At 36.6% G+C, this 18,077-nt stretch overlaps 1 protein-coding gene across 1 annotated transcript in view; it reads left to right on the forward strand.

The window, feature by feature from the left end:
- The window catches only part of ADAM28 (ADAM metallopeptidase domain 28), a 50,271-nt gene extending 48,935 nt beyond the window's left edge, over nucleotides 1-1,336 (forward strand). The window contains exons 23-24 of the mRNA XM_084883457.1: nucleotides 518-580; nucleotides 1,132-1,336. Of these exons, the coding sequence (XP_084739583.1) occupies nucleotides 518-580; nucleotides 1,132-1,152 (84 nt within the window). The 3' untranslated portion in view covers nucleotides 1,153-1,336. The remainder of the gene's footprint in view (nucleotides 1-517; nucleotides 581-1,131) is intronic.
- Nucleotides 1,337-18,077: the final 16,741 nt, after the last annotated feature.

An 18,077-nucleotide genomic window follows, 5' to 3' on the forward strand; every position in this document is an offset into this window, starting at 1 on the left:
TGTAAATAGAATAAAGCTTATGTTAGTCATAGTTTCTGTAGGAGGTAGGGCATGAAGAACAGACCACATATAGGCCAACATCTAATCAAAGTCAGGCACTCATGAAGTAAAAGGTAGAATTCATTCACTCAAATAGTAACTGCACATATTTCCTCCTACTTGATGTTCTGCTGTGGATAAATGAAAAAATTAAAACTTAAGGTATTTTTTAAAAAGAATTTTTACAATTTTAGTAGGAAAATAAGTCAAATATATATGAAGCACTTATTTGCTTATATATTATGTATGTCAAAGCCGGTGATCTGGATGAGAAGAATATGGTGAGGGGGAAATGAATGGGGTCAGCATGGTGAAAACAGGAAGAAGATCCATTGACTAAGTAGCTGGAATTTGAGAGTTAGGTAGAATTTAAATAAGTGCTGACAAAGTCAGGAATGATTAAAGAAAATAAGTGTAACTAAGATAGGAAATGCATAGTATTTCTAAAGTCTTACCATTATTTTTGTCCATGATATAGCATGAAGAAACCAAGGTCCTTTCCTCTACTATTCTAATGGATAAGCCAATGGCTATACCTAAGGTATGATATCCATAGCTAAACTATTATAATCATGTAGCACTCCTGATATCAAGGAGATAATAACCATATATCCCTAGAAAATGTTCACTAGGAATAATATCTGTATGATTATAGGATAGGTGCTAGCATATGTCTTTCTTCTGAGTTTGCCCAATAACCAAGAGGGAAAAGATGGATGTGTCTTACCTATGAAGTGATGTTGATCTCAGTATTATTCATTCTATCAGAAATATTCCCCAGGGATATTGAGATTGTGGAAGTATCCATAGAATAATAATCACCTAGCATCTCACAATATTTCTCCTGATTCCCCTCACCATCTCCATATTATGCTAATTAACTGGATGGGTATTTGTATCCCAGTGTGGTATTTTTGTTACCTTCTTTCCTTACATTTCCATTTTTCCACTTTTTTCCTGAGATGTATCAAATAATCCATAAAATAGGAAGTACAACTACAGATAATTAATTTTAACTTTTTAATATTTCAAAATTATGAGATATATACATTTTTAGGAAAAAGTTGATCATTTAAGTGTATTTTTTTTTAGGGCTCCAATCCAAATGTCTGAAGCACCAGCTAAGCAAGGATCGATGGGTAAATGATTAACTTGAAAGGTGGGACAATCTGGATAGAGGATAAATATATGGACTAGCTTATGACTATTTGCTCTTGATACCCAAAGAGGTTAACATTTCTTCTTGATTCATGTAATACTTTGAAGAGATTAAATAAAAATTTTGAGATGTACTTTTAAGAATCTTTGAATTTAAAATTTATATTCTCCATTGGGAAGGATTATGACTCTACAGACAGAGCTATGAAGCTGAAATTTCTAATTATGTTTGGTAGGAATTAATTTACCCTCTAATGAAACCAAATAAACAAGTAATCAAAGAGAACTGGGGAGGATGGGAGAAAATAGTACATTTATCATTAGAAGACTAACAACAACTAAACTTTTTATTAACCTGTCGAATTAGAACCCTTGGTTAAGACGAAAAAACATATAACCATTTTCTGATTTATATAATATCTCTTTCCTAGATTATCTTCTATAATCCATATTAGCTGTGTAATTTGAGGTTTACTACAACTAAATAAACTTTACTAATAAGAATATTTTTCATAGAAATTTGTATAATTTAGTTACTGGCAAGGTTAAAGTGAGCTTCATTTTCTAAGTAAAAAACTTTCAGTTAAATGAAATTAAAAAAAAATTAGAGATTCTAAACTGGTAGCCTTCCAGACATGTATGAATTGCAGATTTATTCTTATTGGACCTGAATAATTTGGGCCACAAAGTATTTTTAAGTGTTCTGAATTTACTGCCAATATTTAAAAGTTGGGACATCTTGTATAAACATCCAGATTTCCAGCTTATTAAATGTAATCAAATGGTCTGTCAACACTAATCACAGGCTCATAGCAACCATCTGCTTAGTTGGCTGGGGATGGAGCAAACATCGCTGGTTGTCTGCCAAATATCCCTCTTCTTTCTTGTTTCCATAACAGCCAATTTGTTCAGTTGTCCATGTTTGAAAGGAATAATTCCAACTCACTCTAATGAGTAAATCTCTACTATTCTAAGTCAACATAAGATTCTAATCTCCCTAATAGATCAACCAAAGGACTTGTATACATGCATATAAGTGCAACCAATGGACACAAAACTCTGGGGAGGGAGGGTATGTAAGAGGGGGGGCAAGGTTAAAATATGTACACAGATAATAATTTAATTAAAAAATGTAAAAAAAAAAAAAGAATCTAATCTCCCTTACTGGTGGTTGATTTGGAGGTGAGTGTAGCTCCCCTTGTTTTAGCCAGTGAGACAAGAGAGGAGATATGCTGGGGAATTTCTGGGAAAGATCTCCTTGTTCCTCCTTCTGGGTGTTGGCATCTAGATATCCTGTCTGGTAGTGTCACAGCCATGTCGCAGCTATGAGGGCAAGGCTGATACACAGAACAAGGGAGAGCAGAAAGATGAAAAGAATAAAGCCTGGTCTTTTAATAACGTTATTGAAGTGGTAGATTGGTAACTGCTGGAGTAACCTCATGCTTTGTTGGGATTTCCTATTTATATGATCAATAAAATTTCTTGTTTAAGCAATTTCAAGTGGAATTTTCTCTTACTTGTAACAGAAGTCATATCAACTAATAAAATAGCTGCTCCGTTATTAGGGCCCATACTTTCCACTTTATCAATATTACTGTACATTTTTTATACTTGGCCTGCTGTACCCATTTGGAGCACAGATCTGGCCTTATTGGCCTTCCTTTCCAGGATGGATTTTGCCCACAAGAAGTTCATTTGCCCTTGTGGTGTGAATTTCTAGACAAGTTCATTCTGGCCTCATAAGTGAAGCTCAATCCCCAGCAATCCCAGTGTCCATCTGTCAGATCATTGTCATTGTAGCAGCCTTTCTTTCTATGTGGGAGTTTACTCAAGAACACATTAAACATATTGCTTCATCTGTAGTGTGAGGTTTCAGAAGACCCTGCCCTCACCCAGAAATAAATTACTATTATATTTGCATCAAGGCCATCATCTTACTTGTGATCGGTCTATTAATCTTTGCTGCTTTTTGTTGTTGTTATTTGATTTTGATTTGTTTTCTTTCATGTCCCTGTCTCATTCTTTTTTAAGATTGACAAATGGGAATCTTGAACCTATGAATTTTCAATCAGCCACGTACATAACCTAAGCTAGAAATAAAACATATGCTCTAAGGAAGTGGCACTCAGACATTCCTGTAGATTCTGAAAGATGGCACTGGGTCCTTGATGTTTATGGAGATGGAAGATAGGAGGATGACAGAAAAAGCATTCTCTTTTCCTAAGGCTTTGAACTGAAGCCTTACAAAGTTTTCTGGTGGGCTGAACTGTAGCCCAGTTTAGACACTTTAAAGCAGAGACTTTGATTTCACAGTCCTATTTCCAAGTTAGATCTATATCCTACTAACTTTAAGGGAATTCTACTAATAAGACCTTGAACCACCTCAAATATGCCACCAAACCTTTTTTATTAATTAGGTGTTATTACCTTCTCTACTTTTAAAAATTGTAACTGTGGTCTTTTCAATGTACTCTAGGACAGGTATACCATAAAGTATCTCTAAATACTCCTTAGCACTTCAATCAGTTACTGCCTTTTATGACTCTGGGGATGCTTTTAACTTTGTATGAAATCCTGAAGTATTCATGAAAAGGAAAGCAAGCTTTAGCTGCAAGCAGGATGGAGCTATGCTATTATTTAAGTTGCTAATAATGACACCTATGTGGTAAAGAATTGAGGGTGAAGTCTGGATAGCAGCCAGTGAGAAAGTGAACACTTCAGTCCAACAACCCTCAAGGATCTAATTCTGCCAACATCCATTGAATGAGCTCTCATCCCGATTGAATCTTGACTGACACCTTGGGAGAGAAACTGAAGCAGAAGACTCAGCTAAATTTCGTCCACATTCTACTACCACAGAAAGTGTGAGATAAAAACTATGTTTTCTTTTAAGTCGCTCTGGTTTGGGGAAATTTGTTGTACAGGAAATGATCACTTTTACAAATGGGATAGAGTTCAAATGCTTCAAATATTCCAGACTGGTTTACATAGACTTAACTACTATATTTAATAGAATTTCCATAATCTCAAAAAATGTTTTTCTTTCTTCATATTCTCTTTCATTTATCCCTTTCTCTTTTTTTATGAGTACTGATTATCTGCTTGAGATCACTGATATCCAGTCTTCTCAAATTTCATGTTCTTTCTCACTTTTCTTTACCTATTTTTGGGGGCATTTTTTGATGAGTTCCTTAATTTTAACTCCAAAGTTTTTGATTTTATGTTCAATTCTGTCAATGCTCATTTTGTACTAATTTTAAGCCATTTTATAAATGTTTCTCATCTTTGCTTAGTAACATTTTTTTTCTTTTCTCACATTAGTTTTATAAAGGCCTGCCAATTATCTTTTTTCCTTTTGATTCCACAATTTTAATTCTAAAATGAAATTAGCAAAGCCCATTTGGTCTAAACTTCATGTGTGTGTCTCAAAGGAACTATTCTTCTAAAATGATATCTTCCTCAGCCATTTGAGTACTATGCTCCTGATCACTCAGCAACACAAGTATTTCCAGGTGGCTCACATTTGTGTTTTAAAAGTTTTATTTTAACCTGTAAAATATCCTCACATTTTATACATTTGATGATCTATTCTATCCCCTGCCCAGATTGTTTTCCTTTGTAGGCTAGGTCTGTCTACCAGGGCCTGACAAGGAGTGGCATAGTCTTGTTGGTGATCCGGAGATCCAGCTCATCAGGAAAGCTCCTGACTCATTAGAGGGAAAGCCTCAAACAATATAATTTGCAACCATCTTGGCATATTTGCTCCTGAATTTCCCTAGTCTTTTCTGCTGCTTCTAAAAAAGGATCTTTATTTGGTAATGACCACTTTACATTGCTTAACAATTAGTGTGGGTTGTTTGCTATGTTGCTCAATTGACACTATTACTCTTATTACTAAGCTAAGTAAGTGAGACTGTCATGGACACTAAATCTCTAAGCAGAGGAAAATGATGGTGTGTAATTTATGAAGGCGTTGAACTCTTTTCTCTCACACTTAGTATTGAAGCTTGTATCCTATTTTTAAAATAAATTAAAATAATATATTATATGCCTTAGCCCAGTAGCTCAGTTGGTTAGAACATCATCCCAATATTCTATGGTTGCAGGTTTGACCCCTGGTCAGGGCACATACAAGAATCAACCAACGAATGCATAAAGAAGAAGAACAACAAATTGATGTTCCTCTCTGTGTGTGTGTCTCTCTTCTTCTCTAAAATCAATTTTTAAAAAGTTAAAAAAAGAACACAACATGGGATCTACCGTTTTAATATATTTTAAGTATATAAAACAATATTGACCTATATAAGCACAATTTGTACAGCAGATCTCTAATCTTGTTCACCTTGAATAAATAAAATGTCATGCCCTTTGAGTAACAAATCCCCATTTCCCCTTCCCAATCCCTGGAAACTACATTCTAAGCATTTCTTCATGAGTTTAACTATTTTGATATATCATATAAATGAAATCATGCAATATTTGTTTTCTATGATTGGCTTAGTTCACTTAGCATAATGCCCTGCAGATTCACCTAGGTTGTTGACATGTTTCATTTATTTTTTAAGGCTGAATAATATTCCATTGTATCTATATACCATAGTATTCAATTAAATCCATTGATCCATTCATGGACATTTGCACTATTTCTACATTTCTGCTCTTGTGAATCAACAAACATGGGATTGAAAGTAACTCTTTAAGATCCTGATTTCAATTTTGATAAATATACAGAAGTGGGGTTGCTAAATCATGTGACAGTTCTATTTTTAATTTTTTGAGGACTCTGCATACTGTTTTCCATAGTAACTGTACCAGTTTGCATTTCCACCAACAGTGCAGAGGTGGTCCCTTAAAACCACACCCTCACAAACTCTTGTTTTTACTGATCAATTTAATAATAGCCATTCTAACAAGTGAGAGGTAATATTTCATTGTATTTTTAGTTTGAATTTCCTAAATGATTAGTGAATTTAAACACGTTTTTTTTTATTTTTATATCTGTTAGCCATTTGTATGTCTTCTTTGGGAAAATGACTACTTAGGTACTCTGCCTGCTTTTAAATCTGGTTATTTTTTAATTTAAAAAAAATCCTATATAATAAAACCCTAATTTGCAAATCGACCCAATAGCAAGAACAACCAGTTACTATGACATCCACTGACCACCAGGGGGCAGATGCTCAATGCATGAGCTGCCCCCTTGTGGACAGTGAGCTCTCATAGGGGGAGAACCACTCAGCTGGGCTCACAGCTGGCAAGCACAGCAGTGGTGGCAGGAGTCTCTCCCATCTCAGCTGCAGGCAGTAAGGACCAAGGGGTCCTGGACTACAAGAGCCCGTACTGCAAAAGGGATGTCTGACTGCCGGCTTAAGGCCCAATCTCCAGGAGGATCAAGCCTAAGCCAGCAATGAGACATCTTTCAAGGGGTCCTGGACTGCGAGAGGGTGCAGGCTGGGCTGAGGGACACCCCCCCCCCCCCCAAGGTGCACAAATGTCATTCAATGGGCCTCTAGTACATACATAAAAATTAACCTTTTCAACCAATTTCAAATTTACAATTCAGTGGCCTTGAGGATATTCATAATGCTGCATAACCATCACCAATATTCATTTTCAGAATTTGTTCATTACCCCAAACAGAAACTCTATACCCATTAAGTAACAGCCAATTACTCCTTCCCCTAGCCCATAATAACCTCTATTCTACCTTCTGCTTATATGAACTTGCCTATTTTAGGTACTAGATATACTAATAAATGGTATGCTCTATTTTTTCCCCTTTTATCTAACAGCTTATTTCTCTGAGCATAATGTTTTCAAGTTTCATCCGTGTTGTAGAATGTATCAGAATTTTATATCTTTTTAAGGCTAAATAGTCTGATACCATTTTGGTTCATTTATTTTCTGCTTGAAGCATCTGAAAACAGTTTGTAGAGCTCCACATCCTCACCATACATGTGCACTCTTTTTTTACCCTTGCTTATTTTCTAGTTAAATAATGCTTTTTATACTTTGTTTTAATTCACACTTCTTTGATAGTGAACACATTTTAGAACTGATCATTTTATTGACTTTATGCCTGATATTTTAGAAATTTGGTTTAAAACAGAGATAGTGCTATCCTCTTCTTAGCAAGAACTATGTCTAAGATTACTGTCTTAGCCTTACAGAGCATGTGCATCATTTCTGTGTTGAAATCCTTGGTGTGCAATCCTGGTGGGAGTAATGATTAAAGGGATTTCGGAAGTTTATCTAAGTGGAAACCAAGGTGGCGGAAATATGACTATGAGGTAATGGTCTCCTTCTGGTGGCCCAGTAATTTCTGAGAAAGATTGTCTCAGCCTCTGAGCTGTAAAAATTGTTGCATTTCTTGTAAAAAAAAGAAAAAGTCCCAAATTCACAGGTCAAGTGTTATGACCCAGCATTTTTCTCTTGTAAATTGATCTGAATCTCCCATTTGGCTTTATAAACTTTGTAACGTCTGTGAAATTACTCACCGAGATTTGTGAGTTTTTTGGAATGTCTTGTAACTGTAATTGATATGGAGTCTGCAGGAGTCAAGTCTAGGCAGAAAGTCCTTTAGTCCTCCTGCCTGTCAATGGCAGGGCAGAGCAGATCTAGTAGAAAGTTGAAGTGTTACATGGGAGTCCAGGGAATATCAAGAGAAACTGTAATGGAGATATACATGAGAGAATAAGAAAGAGTATATAACTAACTAATCAATTAACTTACTAACTAACTAACTAACTAACTAAATGAATAAATAACACTGAGGGGGGAAGGTAGACAGCCCATAGAGATAAATGCAGAGGCAGTCCCTCTGACTCTGCCAAGAACTAGCTTTTTAGACTTAGTAAATAAATTAAACTCTTTGTGCATCTTTAAATTCTTTCATCTATGAAATGCAATTAATTCATAACTTGTCAATTTCCAAAGAGAGATTTTTAATAAATGTGCAAAGGTAGCATGGGAGTATAAAAATAGAGAGAGACGAGAAGATAGATGTCCAGATGTCCATGGCCAATAAAGGGAGAGAATGTACTTTTGTCAATGCTCTATCCAGAGGACAGCTCTGTCTAGGTTTGTCAGAGGTGAGGACCCTCTCTGCACAGGTTACTATTTCACAGGTCCTTGAGAAGGAAGTAGGTCAAAGTTACTTATCATTTGTATATATTTTCTTGGTGATTCTCTATTGTTCTTGGTATTTTACTCTGTATCTGAAGTGGCATCAGACTTAATCTTTAAATTCCTACTGATGTTTCTCTTCTTATGTTAAGTCAAACATTGTCTTGGATTTGAGGCTGCCATGTACAATGACCCTAAATTTGGGGGAAATCAATGACTATTGAATTCACAAAGCTCTTATGAAAAATGAAATCACAGGCAAAATATACCATATTTTCCAGCGTATAAGACGACTTTTGAAACAAAAAAAAAGTCAACCGAAAATCGGGGGCAAAAGACCAAAATTGCACAAAAATTACCTGCAGATCTTGAAGGCAAAGTAAGTCTTTTCTTTGAAGTGGGAGGTAGTCTTATACAGCAAATATAGGCCTAAACCTATGTTTTAACTGTAAAATTAGGGGGTCGTTTTATAGGCCGGAAAATACGGGTACATGTAAATTTATTTTTTAAAATTAAAATATCATCCTATATAATAAAAGCCTAATATTCTAAGTGTCTGACCATTCAACTGTTCAACAAATCACTATAATGTGCACTGACCACCAGGACACAGATGCTCCTACCAATAGGTTACCTTGCTGCTGGGGTCCAGCCCATTGGGACTCAGCTAGATGGGCTGGACAAGCCCTGGAACCCTCCTGTGGTCCCTTCCCAGCCTTGATCGTGCACCAATGGGGTACCTTGGCCTGGCCTGCACCCTCTCACAATCTAGGACCCCTAGAGCTCTTTTGGGCTCTATTCCCACAGGGACCCTAGTAGTTTAATAATGCAGGTTTATATCTGTAGAGTGCACTATGATTTTTACAAGATTGTGTGTGTATGTGTGTGTGTGTGTGTGTGTGTGTGTGTGTGTGTGTGTATGTGTGTATGATTTCACTTAACCCTTATAAAAATCCTATGTGAAGGACTATAGTCCTCATTTTATAGATGAGAAAACAAAGGTAAAAATGACAATATAAGATTTTTTTCTCTAGGTCACAGCTAATAAATGTTGAAATAGGGACTTCAGTCCAACTAGTCTAACTCTAAATTTTTAATTTCTTCTAGACAACTATAGTTCCTGCAGTGAAACTATTTGGCACAGAAAGGCAGATACAATATTAGAGTGCAAAGTTCCATTTTATCTCCAGCTACAATTTCTTGTACATAATGTTAGCAGTGAAAATTTATCTGATGGTGCAGTCAAATTATATACTATTTGACTGTCTACTTCTTCTGAAATCACCTTTGACTTTTCTCCCCATTTTTGTGACTGGAGCCTGAAAAATGGTAAGTACTCAAAAAGTCTTTGTATAACAAGTTTTCTTTTGTTCTCTTAATTCAAACATTTACAACCGCTGGAGATAGAAGGATTAACCTCTTTCCCTGCTCTCCAGGGATTCGGGACCTCATTTTAAAGACTGACATGAATTAATATAGAAATAATTAAATGAGACCAGTAAAATATAAAACACATGGCCTTCCATGTTTGGTAAGTATGAGCTCCAAGTTTACTCCAAACTACCTATAAATAAAAAAGGAAATAAACAAGGGAGGTAAACAGCATTGACAGATTTACTGTCCGTGAATTTAAAACAACATACTATAAATAAGGAGAAAGAAACCACATAAACAGAGCAAAACCAACCAAACAAATAAGTCAAAATCACTGGCTCAGAAGAGACACAGCTCTTCCTGCTTCGGAGATCCAAAAGAAGTGTTCCTGATGATACTGCTGCTGGCTCAAACTGGAGAGCCCAGATCTCCCTTTTTCCTGGGCTCTCATGCTGCTACCCTCGGGTGGTCTCTCACTAGACAGTCTTTTGGCTCTTTGTCCTACCCCACACTCTGGTCACACACAGTGAGAAATGAACCCCACCAGGAGCCGGAAAACAAATCATTGTCTCACTATAGAAAGATGTAAAAGGCTGGTCAACTTGAAGCTCTGAAGGTCAGAGCCAACCACTCTCCATCTTATTGAGACAATGGTAACTGAGGCAAATTCCCCATCAAATAATCATGTAAATCCTTACTGATATGATAATCTGCTTTTTACCTACCTAAGGGCTATGGGTGTATCCTAAACCTGCTTAAGAATAATCGGTGTATCTCATAATCTCAATAAAAGGGATAGCAAGGCCAGAGCCTATCAGCAGTCCTCCCACTAGAGGTGGGCTCCCGCCTGGTCCCCCCATTTCACCAAATTAAATTTCTTCTAGTCTCTTTCATTTGTGTGTAGAACCCAAACCCTGAACCAAAACCCTAAACCATGCAGGATGTGAAAAGGGATTCCCACAACCAGGCAGCAAGATGTAGGCTCAAATTAGGATATTTTCTCAACTTTTCACCAGTAAATTCATCACTTGTCAGGATAATGGAGTAATTAATTTATAACTGTTGTGCATACAGTGAATTGAGAAACCAGCTAATAGCACCTCCTATCATATGAGTTAGGATCTCACCTCACCCACCACTAAATGAATAAAATAGGTATTGTCACCTGTGTAAGAGTACTTAATTTTTTTGAAATTATATAGTAACACATTTAAATTTGCTGTTGAGAGAATTTAATGTCGAAAAACATAATGGCTTTATATTGAGTGATAAAGGTTTCATTTTGTGTCAAACTACCTAAAAAAAGGGTAATATGCAAATTAAACATCACTTCGCTCCACAAAGCCATGCTACACCCACCAGCCAATCAGAGCGAGTATGCAAATAAATCCAACCAAGATGGCTACAGCCACAGAGAGCAGGAGGGAGGCGTTTCCCCATCAACAGAGGAAGCCAGGATTTCTGCCTACCCTTGCAGGCCTAAGCCTCCACTCAAGGCTACAAAGTTTCAATTATAGAAGGTAAACAATCCAAACGGAAATGGCTGCCACCATGGAGCAAGCACGGGGTTTGGCTTCATTCCAGGCTACAAAGTTTCAATTGTAGAAATATATCCCAGATACTAGGACCTCCTCTTGTGTTGCTGGTAGGCGTGGCCGGCGTGAAAACCACCATAGGGCCCTCACTCAGGCTGCCCCGTGCCCCAAGGGAACCCCCACCCTGATCCAGGACACCCTTCAGGGAAAACCAGCTGGCCCCCACCCATGCACCAGGCCTCTATCCTATCTAATAAGAGTAATATGCAAATTGATCATCACTCCAACACACAATATGGCTGTCCCCATGTGGACACAAGATGGCCAGCAGGAGAAGGCAGTTGGAAGGAACCAGGCCTGCAAGGGAGGACAGTTGTGGGTGATCAGGCAAGTAGGGGAGGGCAGTTGGGAGGCACCAGGCCTACAAGGGAGGGCAGTTTAAGGCAATCAACCCTGCAGGGGAGGGCAGTTAGGGGTGACCAGGCTGGCAGAGGAGGGAAGTTAGGGGCAAATGGGCTGGCAGAGGAGGAGTTAGACATCAATCAGGCTGGCAGGCAGAAGTGGTTAGGGGCAATCAGGAAGGCAGGCAGGCGAGCAGTTGGGACCATTAGTCCTGGATTGTGGAATTGGGCCTAAACAGGCAGTCGGACATCCCTCAAGGAGTCCCAGATTGGAGAGGGTGCAAGCTGGACTGAGAGACAATCCTCCCCCCCCCCCCCCCCCCCCGCCACCTCCGTGCATGAATTTTGTGCACTGGGCCTCTAGTCTTATATAATAAAAAACTAATATGCAAATCGGCCCCTTGGGAGTTCAACCAGGAGGCTGGGAGTTCAATCACTCCTATCACATCTGTTGACCACCAGGAGGTGGCACAGAACATAACAGGCGACCAGAGGTGGTGGAACACTGAGGGAGCAAGGGAAGGAGGAGGCAAGGAGGCAGGGAGGCGGAAACCTGATGGGCCCTGATCCTTGGCCAAACCTAGGGACTCTATCTGTGCACGGATTTTGTGTACCTGGCCTCTAGTTAGTTATAATAGTTGAGATGGAAATAATTGAGATAGAAATCTATCTCAACTGATTCTTTTAGAGACTGAATCTTTTTTTATCCTACAGAATTATTTCTAGGCTCATTAGAGTCACCATTTTTGGTCACTAAAGTATTTGTAAAATATTACAATATTTGTTTTCTTACCCTTATAATGATTTTATGGGTAATCAACCCTGCATGGAGTAAAATAAATAAGAAGTTATATACAATTTTCTTCACTTGCTAAAATCAATATTGAAATTGTTTCTCATGTAATAATGGTTCTTTTAAAATTCTTTATTAATTAAAGTATTACATATGTCTCCCTTTTCCCCCATTGACCTCTCCCCAGCCACCTTCATACCCCAGCACTTATCCACATCCCCCTATTGTCTGTGTCCATTGGTTATGCTTATATGCATGCATACAAGTCCTTTGGTTGATCTTTTACCCCCCTACCCCCACACTCCTCTGCTTTTCCTCTGAGGTTTGATGGTCTGTTCAATGCTTCTCTGTCTCTGAATCTATTTTTGATCATCAATTTATATTGTTCATTATATTACACAAATGAATGAGATCATGTGATATTTATCTTTGTTAGACTGGCTTATTTCACTTAGCATAATGCTCTTCAGGTCCATCTATGCTGCTGCAAATGGTATGAATTTCTTCTTTTTTACAGAAATCTAGTATTCCATTGTGTAGATGTACCACAGTTTTTTAATCCACTCATCAGCTGATGGGCATTTAGGCTGTTTTCAAATCTTAGCTATTATAAATTGTGCTGCTATGAACATAAGGGTGCATATATCCTTTCTGATTGGAGTTTCTAGTTTTTTGGGATATATTCCTAGAAGTGAGATCACTTGGTCAAATTGAAGTTCCATTTTTAATTTTTGAGGAAACTCCATACTGTTCTCCACAATGGCTGCACCAGTCTGCATTCCTACCAGCAGTGCACGAGGGTTCCTTTTTCTCCACATCCTCACCAACACTTGTAGTTTTTTTATTTGTTGATGATGTTGACTTGTTTACTGGTATTAAATGGTACTTAATTGTCATTTTTATTTCCATCTCTCCTATAATTAGTTGTAATAATGGTTTTTGATCAAATATGAGCATTAAAATAATCTATTACTTAAAAAAATTAGGAGCCCCACTTTATGCCACATAATCTGAACACAAGATACAGAAATCAAGACAAACTTTCTAATACATTCTAGAGGTAATTTTAGTATGCATTCCTGGTTAAAGAGAAGGAAATTCAATGGGAACATCTCAGCCATTTGCTACCTGTATCACATTCCTAGTATCAGTCTTGGCTATTCATCCAAACTAACATCAGAGATAGCAAAAGGTATTTTATTATAACAATAGTTTAAAATCTGTATTTTTTTTCAGTATTTCAACTTCTTATTCAAAGCACTGTAATTAAATTCTAAACATAGGAAATTTCATTGGTGCTACTGATAAAGTAGCTTTATTTGAAGTAAAACGAAACCAAAGAATTAGAAACAAAGGCTACAAACAATATTGAAAAATAAGCTTGTGAATTATTAAGAACAAACAATATTTAGACTTGAGGCTATCATTTTCCCTCTTGGTGGTTGCTGAACAAAATTTTGTATAAGAGTTCCAAGCAAAAACAAGAAAATATATATAACTATAGCACAGCTTAACACATTTGGGGATAAGTGGATCAGCTGCAGCACACACTTACCATTCACTAATTTCTTTGTGGTTCATTCCCATGATCTAACAGAAAAGACTGTGTGATACTCTTTATTTTCTAGAGAAGTTTCAGATTCACAGCAAAAGTGAGTGGAAGGTACAGATGTTTACATATACCCCACCCCCCATACCTACCTACACAGCTTCTCCCACTATCAACCTCCCCACCAGAGTGGTCCATTTGTTGTAATCAATGAACCTACACTGTCACATCCTTATCACCCAAAGTCCATAGCTTACATCAGGGTCCACTCTTAGTGCTATATATTATGGGGTTGGAGAAATGTATAATGACGTGTTTAGTATCATACAGAGTATTTTGGCAGCCCTAAAAGTCCTTTTGCCACATGGACTCATTCCTCCATCCCCCCCCCAACTCCTGGTAACCACTGATCCTTTTACCGTCTCCAAAGTTTTCCCTCCAACAGAATGTCATATAGTTAGAATCACACAATATGTGATCTTTTCAGATTGGCTTTTTTTTCATTTAGGAATATGCACTTAAGTTTCCTCCATGTCTTTTTATGCTCAATAGTTTATTTCTTTTACATGCTGAATAAAATTATATTTTGTGAATATCTAACAGTTTATTTATCCATTTACCACTATAGGACATTTTGCCTACTTTCAAATTTTGGCAATTATGAATAAAACATCTATAAACATCCAGGTTCAGGTTCTTATGTGTACACAAGTTTTCATTCATTTGGGCAAATATGAAGGAATGAGATTGCTGAATCATATAATAGGAGTATGTAATGCCAAACTGTCTTCCAAAATCACTGTACCATTTTGCTTTCCAATGAATGGGAGCTCCTGTTACTCTACATTCTTGCTAGCATTTGATGTTGCCATTGTTCTGGATGTTGGCCATTCTAATAGGTGTGCTGAGGTATTTTACTGTTTTAATTTGCAATTCCTAAGATAAATTATGCTGAGCATCTTTCACATGCTTATTTGCCAGGCATAGCCACTTGACTCATCCAGGCACCGTTTATTTATTGCAACTGGAGAAAATGCCACAAACATTTTTATATTTATTTGAGTCTTCCAATTTCTCTTCAGATGGTGGATCTCCCTCTCACTCAAATGACCTCAAAATAATCCTCCTTCAGCAACTTGTGTGACAGTGTCTCACAACTAAAGACCCAGGAACTGTTTGGTTTAGACTTCTGCTTTCTCCTTAAAAAAAAAAAAAAAAAAAAAATAGAGAGAGAAACAAAGAGAAGGAAAGAAGGCTGATACAAGTAACATTTATATATATATATATATTGAATGATCCACTCAGCTGAATGATCTATTTCCATCTATTTTCAGGTAAACTTAATGTGAAAAGAAGACACAAATATCTTGTTTATATTAAAAAAAATAAATTCAGTGATTTCAAGCAAATCAATGATATGGCTCAGCTATCTTTCTCTTAAGTCCCAGGACTTCTAAGAAAACTGGAAGATTTCCCCAGAGAATGTGGGATTGGGGTTTGGGTCCTTTGCAGACTTTTGTGTGTGGTTGGCTTGGAAAGGAGACCACCCGGTAGCCCTCTGAGAGGATGAAAGAGGAGAGTATATGTTGTGCTTCTCTGCTGCTTGCCCACTGTGTGTTGAACACATATGCGGTCTGTATACCTGCAGCCATTGGGACTAGTCCTGGTGGACTCAGGCATAAAATCAGGGCAATCGAGAAACCCGTGCAGTGTGAAGCCAGGGGAAATGAATTCCTGACAGTGTTTTTTCTAAATCGACAAGAGTGACAGTTGAGAGGTATTCTCCAATGCTGCTTCTCTAGGAGCAAAAGCTGAACATCTTACCTGAGAGCAGTCTGTGGGCAGGACTAATGAATGGGCTGGTTTTCTGGTACCACAGGTATCTGTTCCCACCCTGTGGAGATTCATCAACTTGCCACTCCCTAAGCTTTTACTGCTACAATACCTGAGGCTGCCCTTCTCCAAAAGCATTGCTTAATAGAAAAAATGGTGTTGTCATGTAAAAATGACCCAAAACAACGTATTAAGAAACACAAACATTTCCAAATAATATATTGGATTAAAAATTCCAACCCATGCAGAAAGATGACATGAAAGGAGCAAAAAAATAAGAAAGGTATTAAAAGCCATAAGGGAAGATGTTCTAAATATAAAATGAAAACAAACACAAAAAAAAAACATGAAAAAGGAAGCTGAGGAAAAATATTAGGCATAAAAATGTGATAGTTGACCCATACTGTTATCTGTGTTTATGAGATTTTGTTTGTCTTATTTGTTCAGAGGGTAGGAAGGAGGTATAAATGGTGATGGAAAGAGATTTAACTTTAGGTGGTAAACACACAATGTATACTTTATTCACCAATGTCACCTCAATAAATAAAAATAATGTTTCAAATAATATATTGTAGTAGTTGAAATGCACACTAATCGAATAAATAGTAGAATACATAGAACTGAGGAACAAATCAGTAAATTGCAGAGATCAAATAGAAAAAAAATTTCAGAAAGTCTTTAAAAAGTCCTATTTATATCCCAGGCTACATATAGTACTTAATGCTACTGTAAAGACAGAGTTGAATTAAAAAAATACTATGCAAACAGTCTTTATTAGAAAGCTAGTATGACTATAAAATATTAGAAAAGTAGATTTTTATATAAAAATACAACTGGAAATAAAGAGGGACATGCATCATGAAAACATAATAATTTTAAACATTATGCATGTCAAATGAACCTTAAAAATACATGAAATGCAAACTAATAAACATTAAGGAATAAATAAGTAAGTTCACAACCATGGTAGGTGATTTAAAATATCCCTATCAGGAAGATAGAATAATGAGGGGAAATATTAAGAGTACAGTCATACTAGTAGAAGACTTGAACAGCACTATCAACTAGGCAACTAGTACAACCTAATTAATAAAGTGTACTACATTCAGAACCACAAAAATATGTAATTTTAAAGAGAGCATGGATCCTTCACTAAGAGAGATAATATGCTGATCAATGTATCTCCTATATTTCAAAAGGCTGAAATGTTACAAAAAATTTTCCCAGAACACAACTGAAATATATCAAAATTCTATTAAATAAGATATCTTGGAAAGTTTCAAATATTTGTATGTTAACCAGCACACTTCAAAGTCTTATGAATTAATGAAAAACATGAAATTGGAAGATATTTTTAAACTGAAGGATAATGAAATAAAAGTGATAGAATTTTGTTGAATAGTTCTGTGAAAATGTCTAAGGCTTATGTTATTTAAAATCAATGACATCAAATAATATAGAAACAAATAAATTATAAAATAGAGAATAATAGAGTTTATCCAGGAAATATAACAAAGGAAATTAACAACTCTTTTATAATTTGATTATTTGAAAAGAACAAATAAATTGGTAATTTTTTACTAATCACATCAAATATAATGAGAAAGCAGAAATTACCACTATTGGAATGAAAGACATGGCATGACAGACACTTTAGACATTAATAGGTTAATAACAAAGTAGTACAGAAATTTTATGGTAAAAAATTCAGAAACTTGGGTAAAATATAGGAAAAAATTAATAATTTAATAGGAATATGAAGTAGATATATTATTTTTCCTATTTGTCATATGAAGTATAATTAAACCCCATACCTATTAAACATAATAAGATTCTGAAAGGTACAGAGAATATGGAACTTTTAGGACCTTGGGATGCAAGGAAGGAGATAGTGGTGAGTTGCCTGGGTTTCCTTTTTTGTACAGATTGGACCTGAAGAAGCCACAAACCTGGGAATTTCAATGGACAAAGACAAGGAAAGCCCAACAAAGGTCTGTTCACTTTAGCCAATGGACCAGGAACAAAACAGGCTAGCAAAACATAAGACTTTAAACAATAAATGCTCCGCTTCAGCCAAATCCTTCAGAAATATGTGTGGTTACAGTTTCGCAAACCAGCAAAGGCTGAAAATAGAAAGTCTAGATTTCCACACTTACTAGTTTGTCCCCAAACTCTTCACCCCCATTCTGGGAAGCTGTCAGACAAGGCTTAGAAACTGGGCCTTTCATTCTCACGGGGCAATACGAGGCATGCCAGCCACCTTCCCCTTG

Source organism: Pipistrellus hanaki (genome assembly GCF_964339955.1).
Source record: "Pipistrellus hanaki genome assembly, chromosome: 5".
NCBI classification, from domain to species: Eukaryota; Metazoa; Chordata; class Mammalia; order Chiroptera; family Vespertilionidae; genus Pipistrellus; species Pipistrellus hanaki.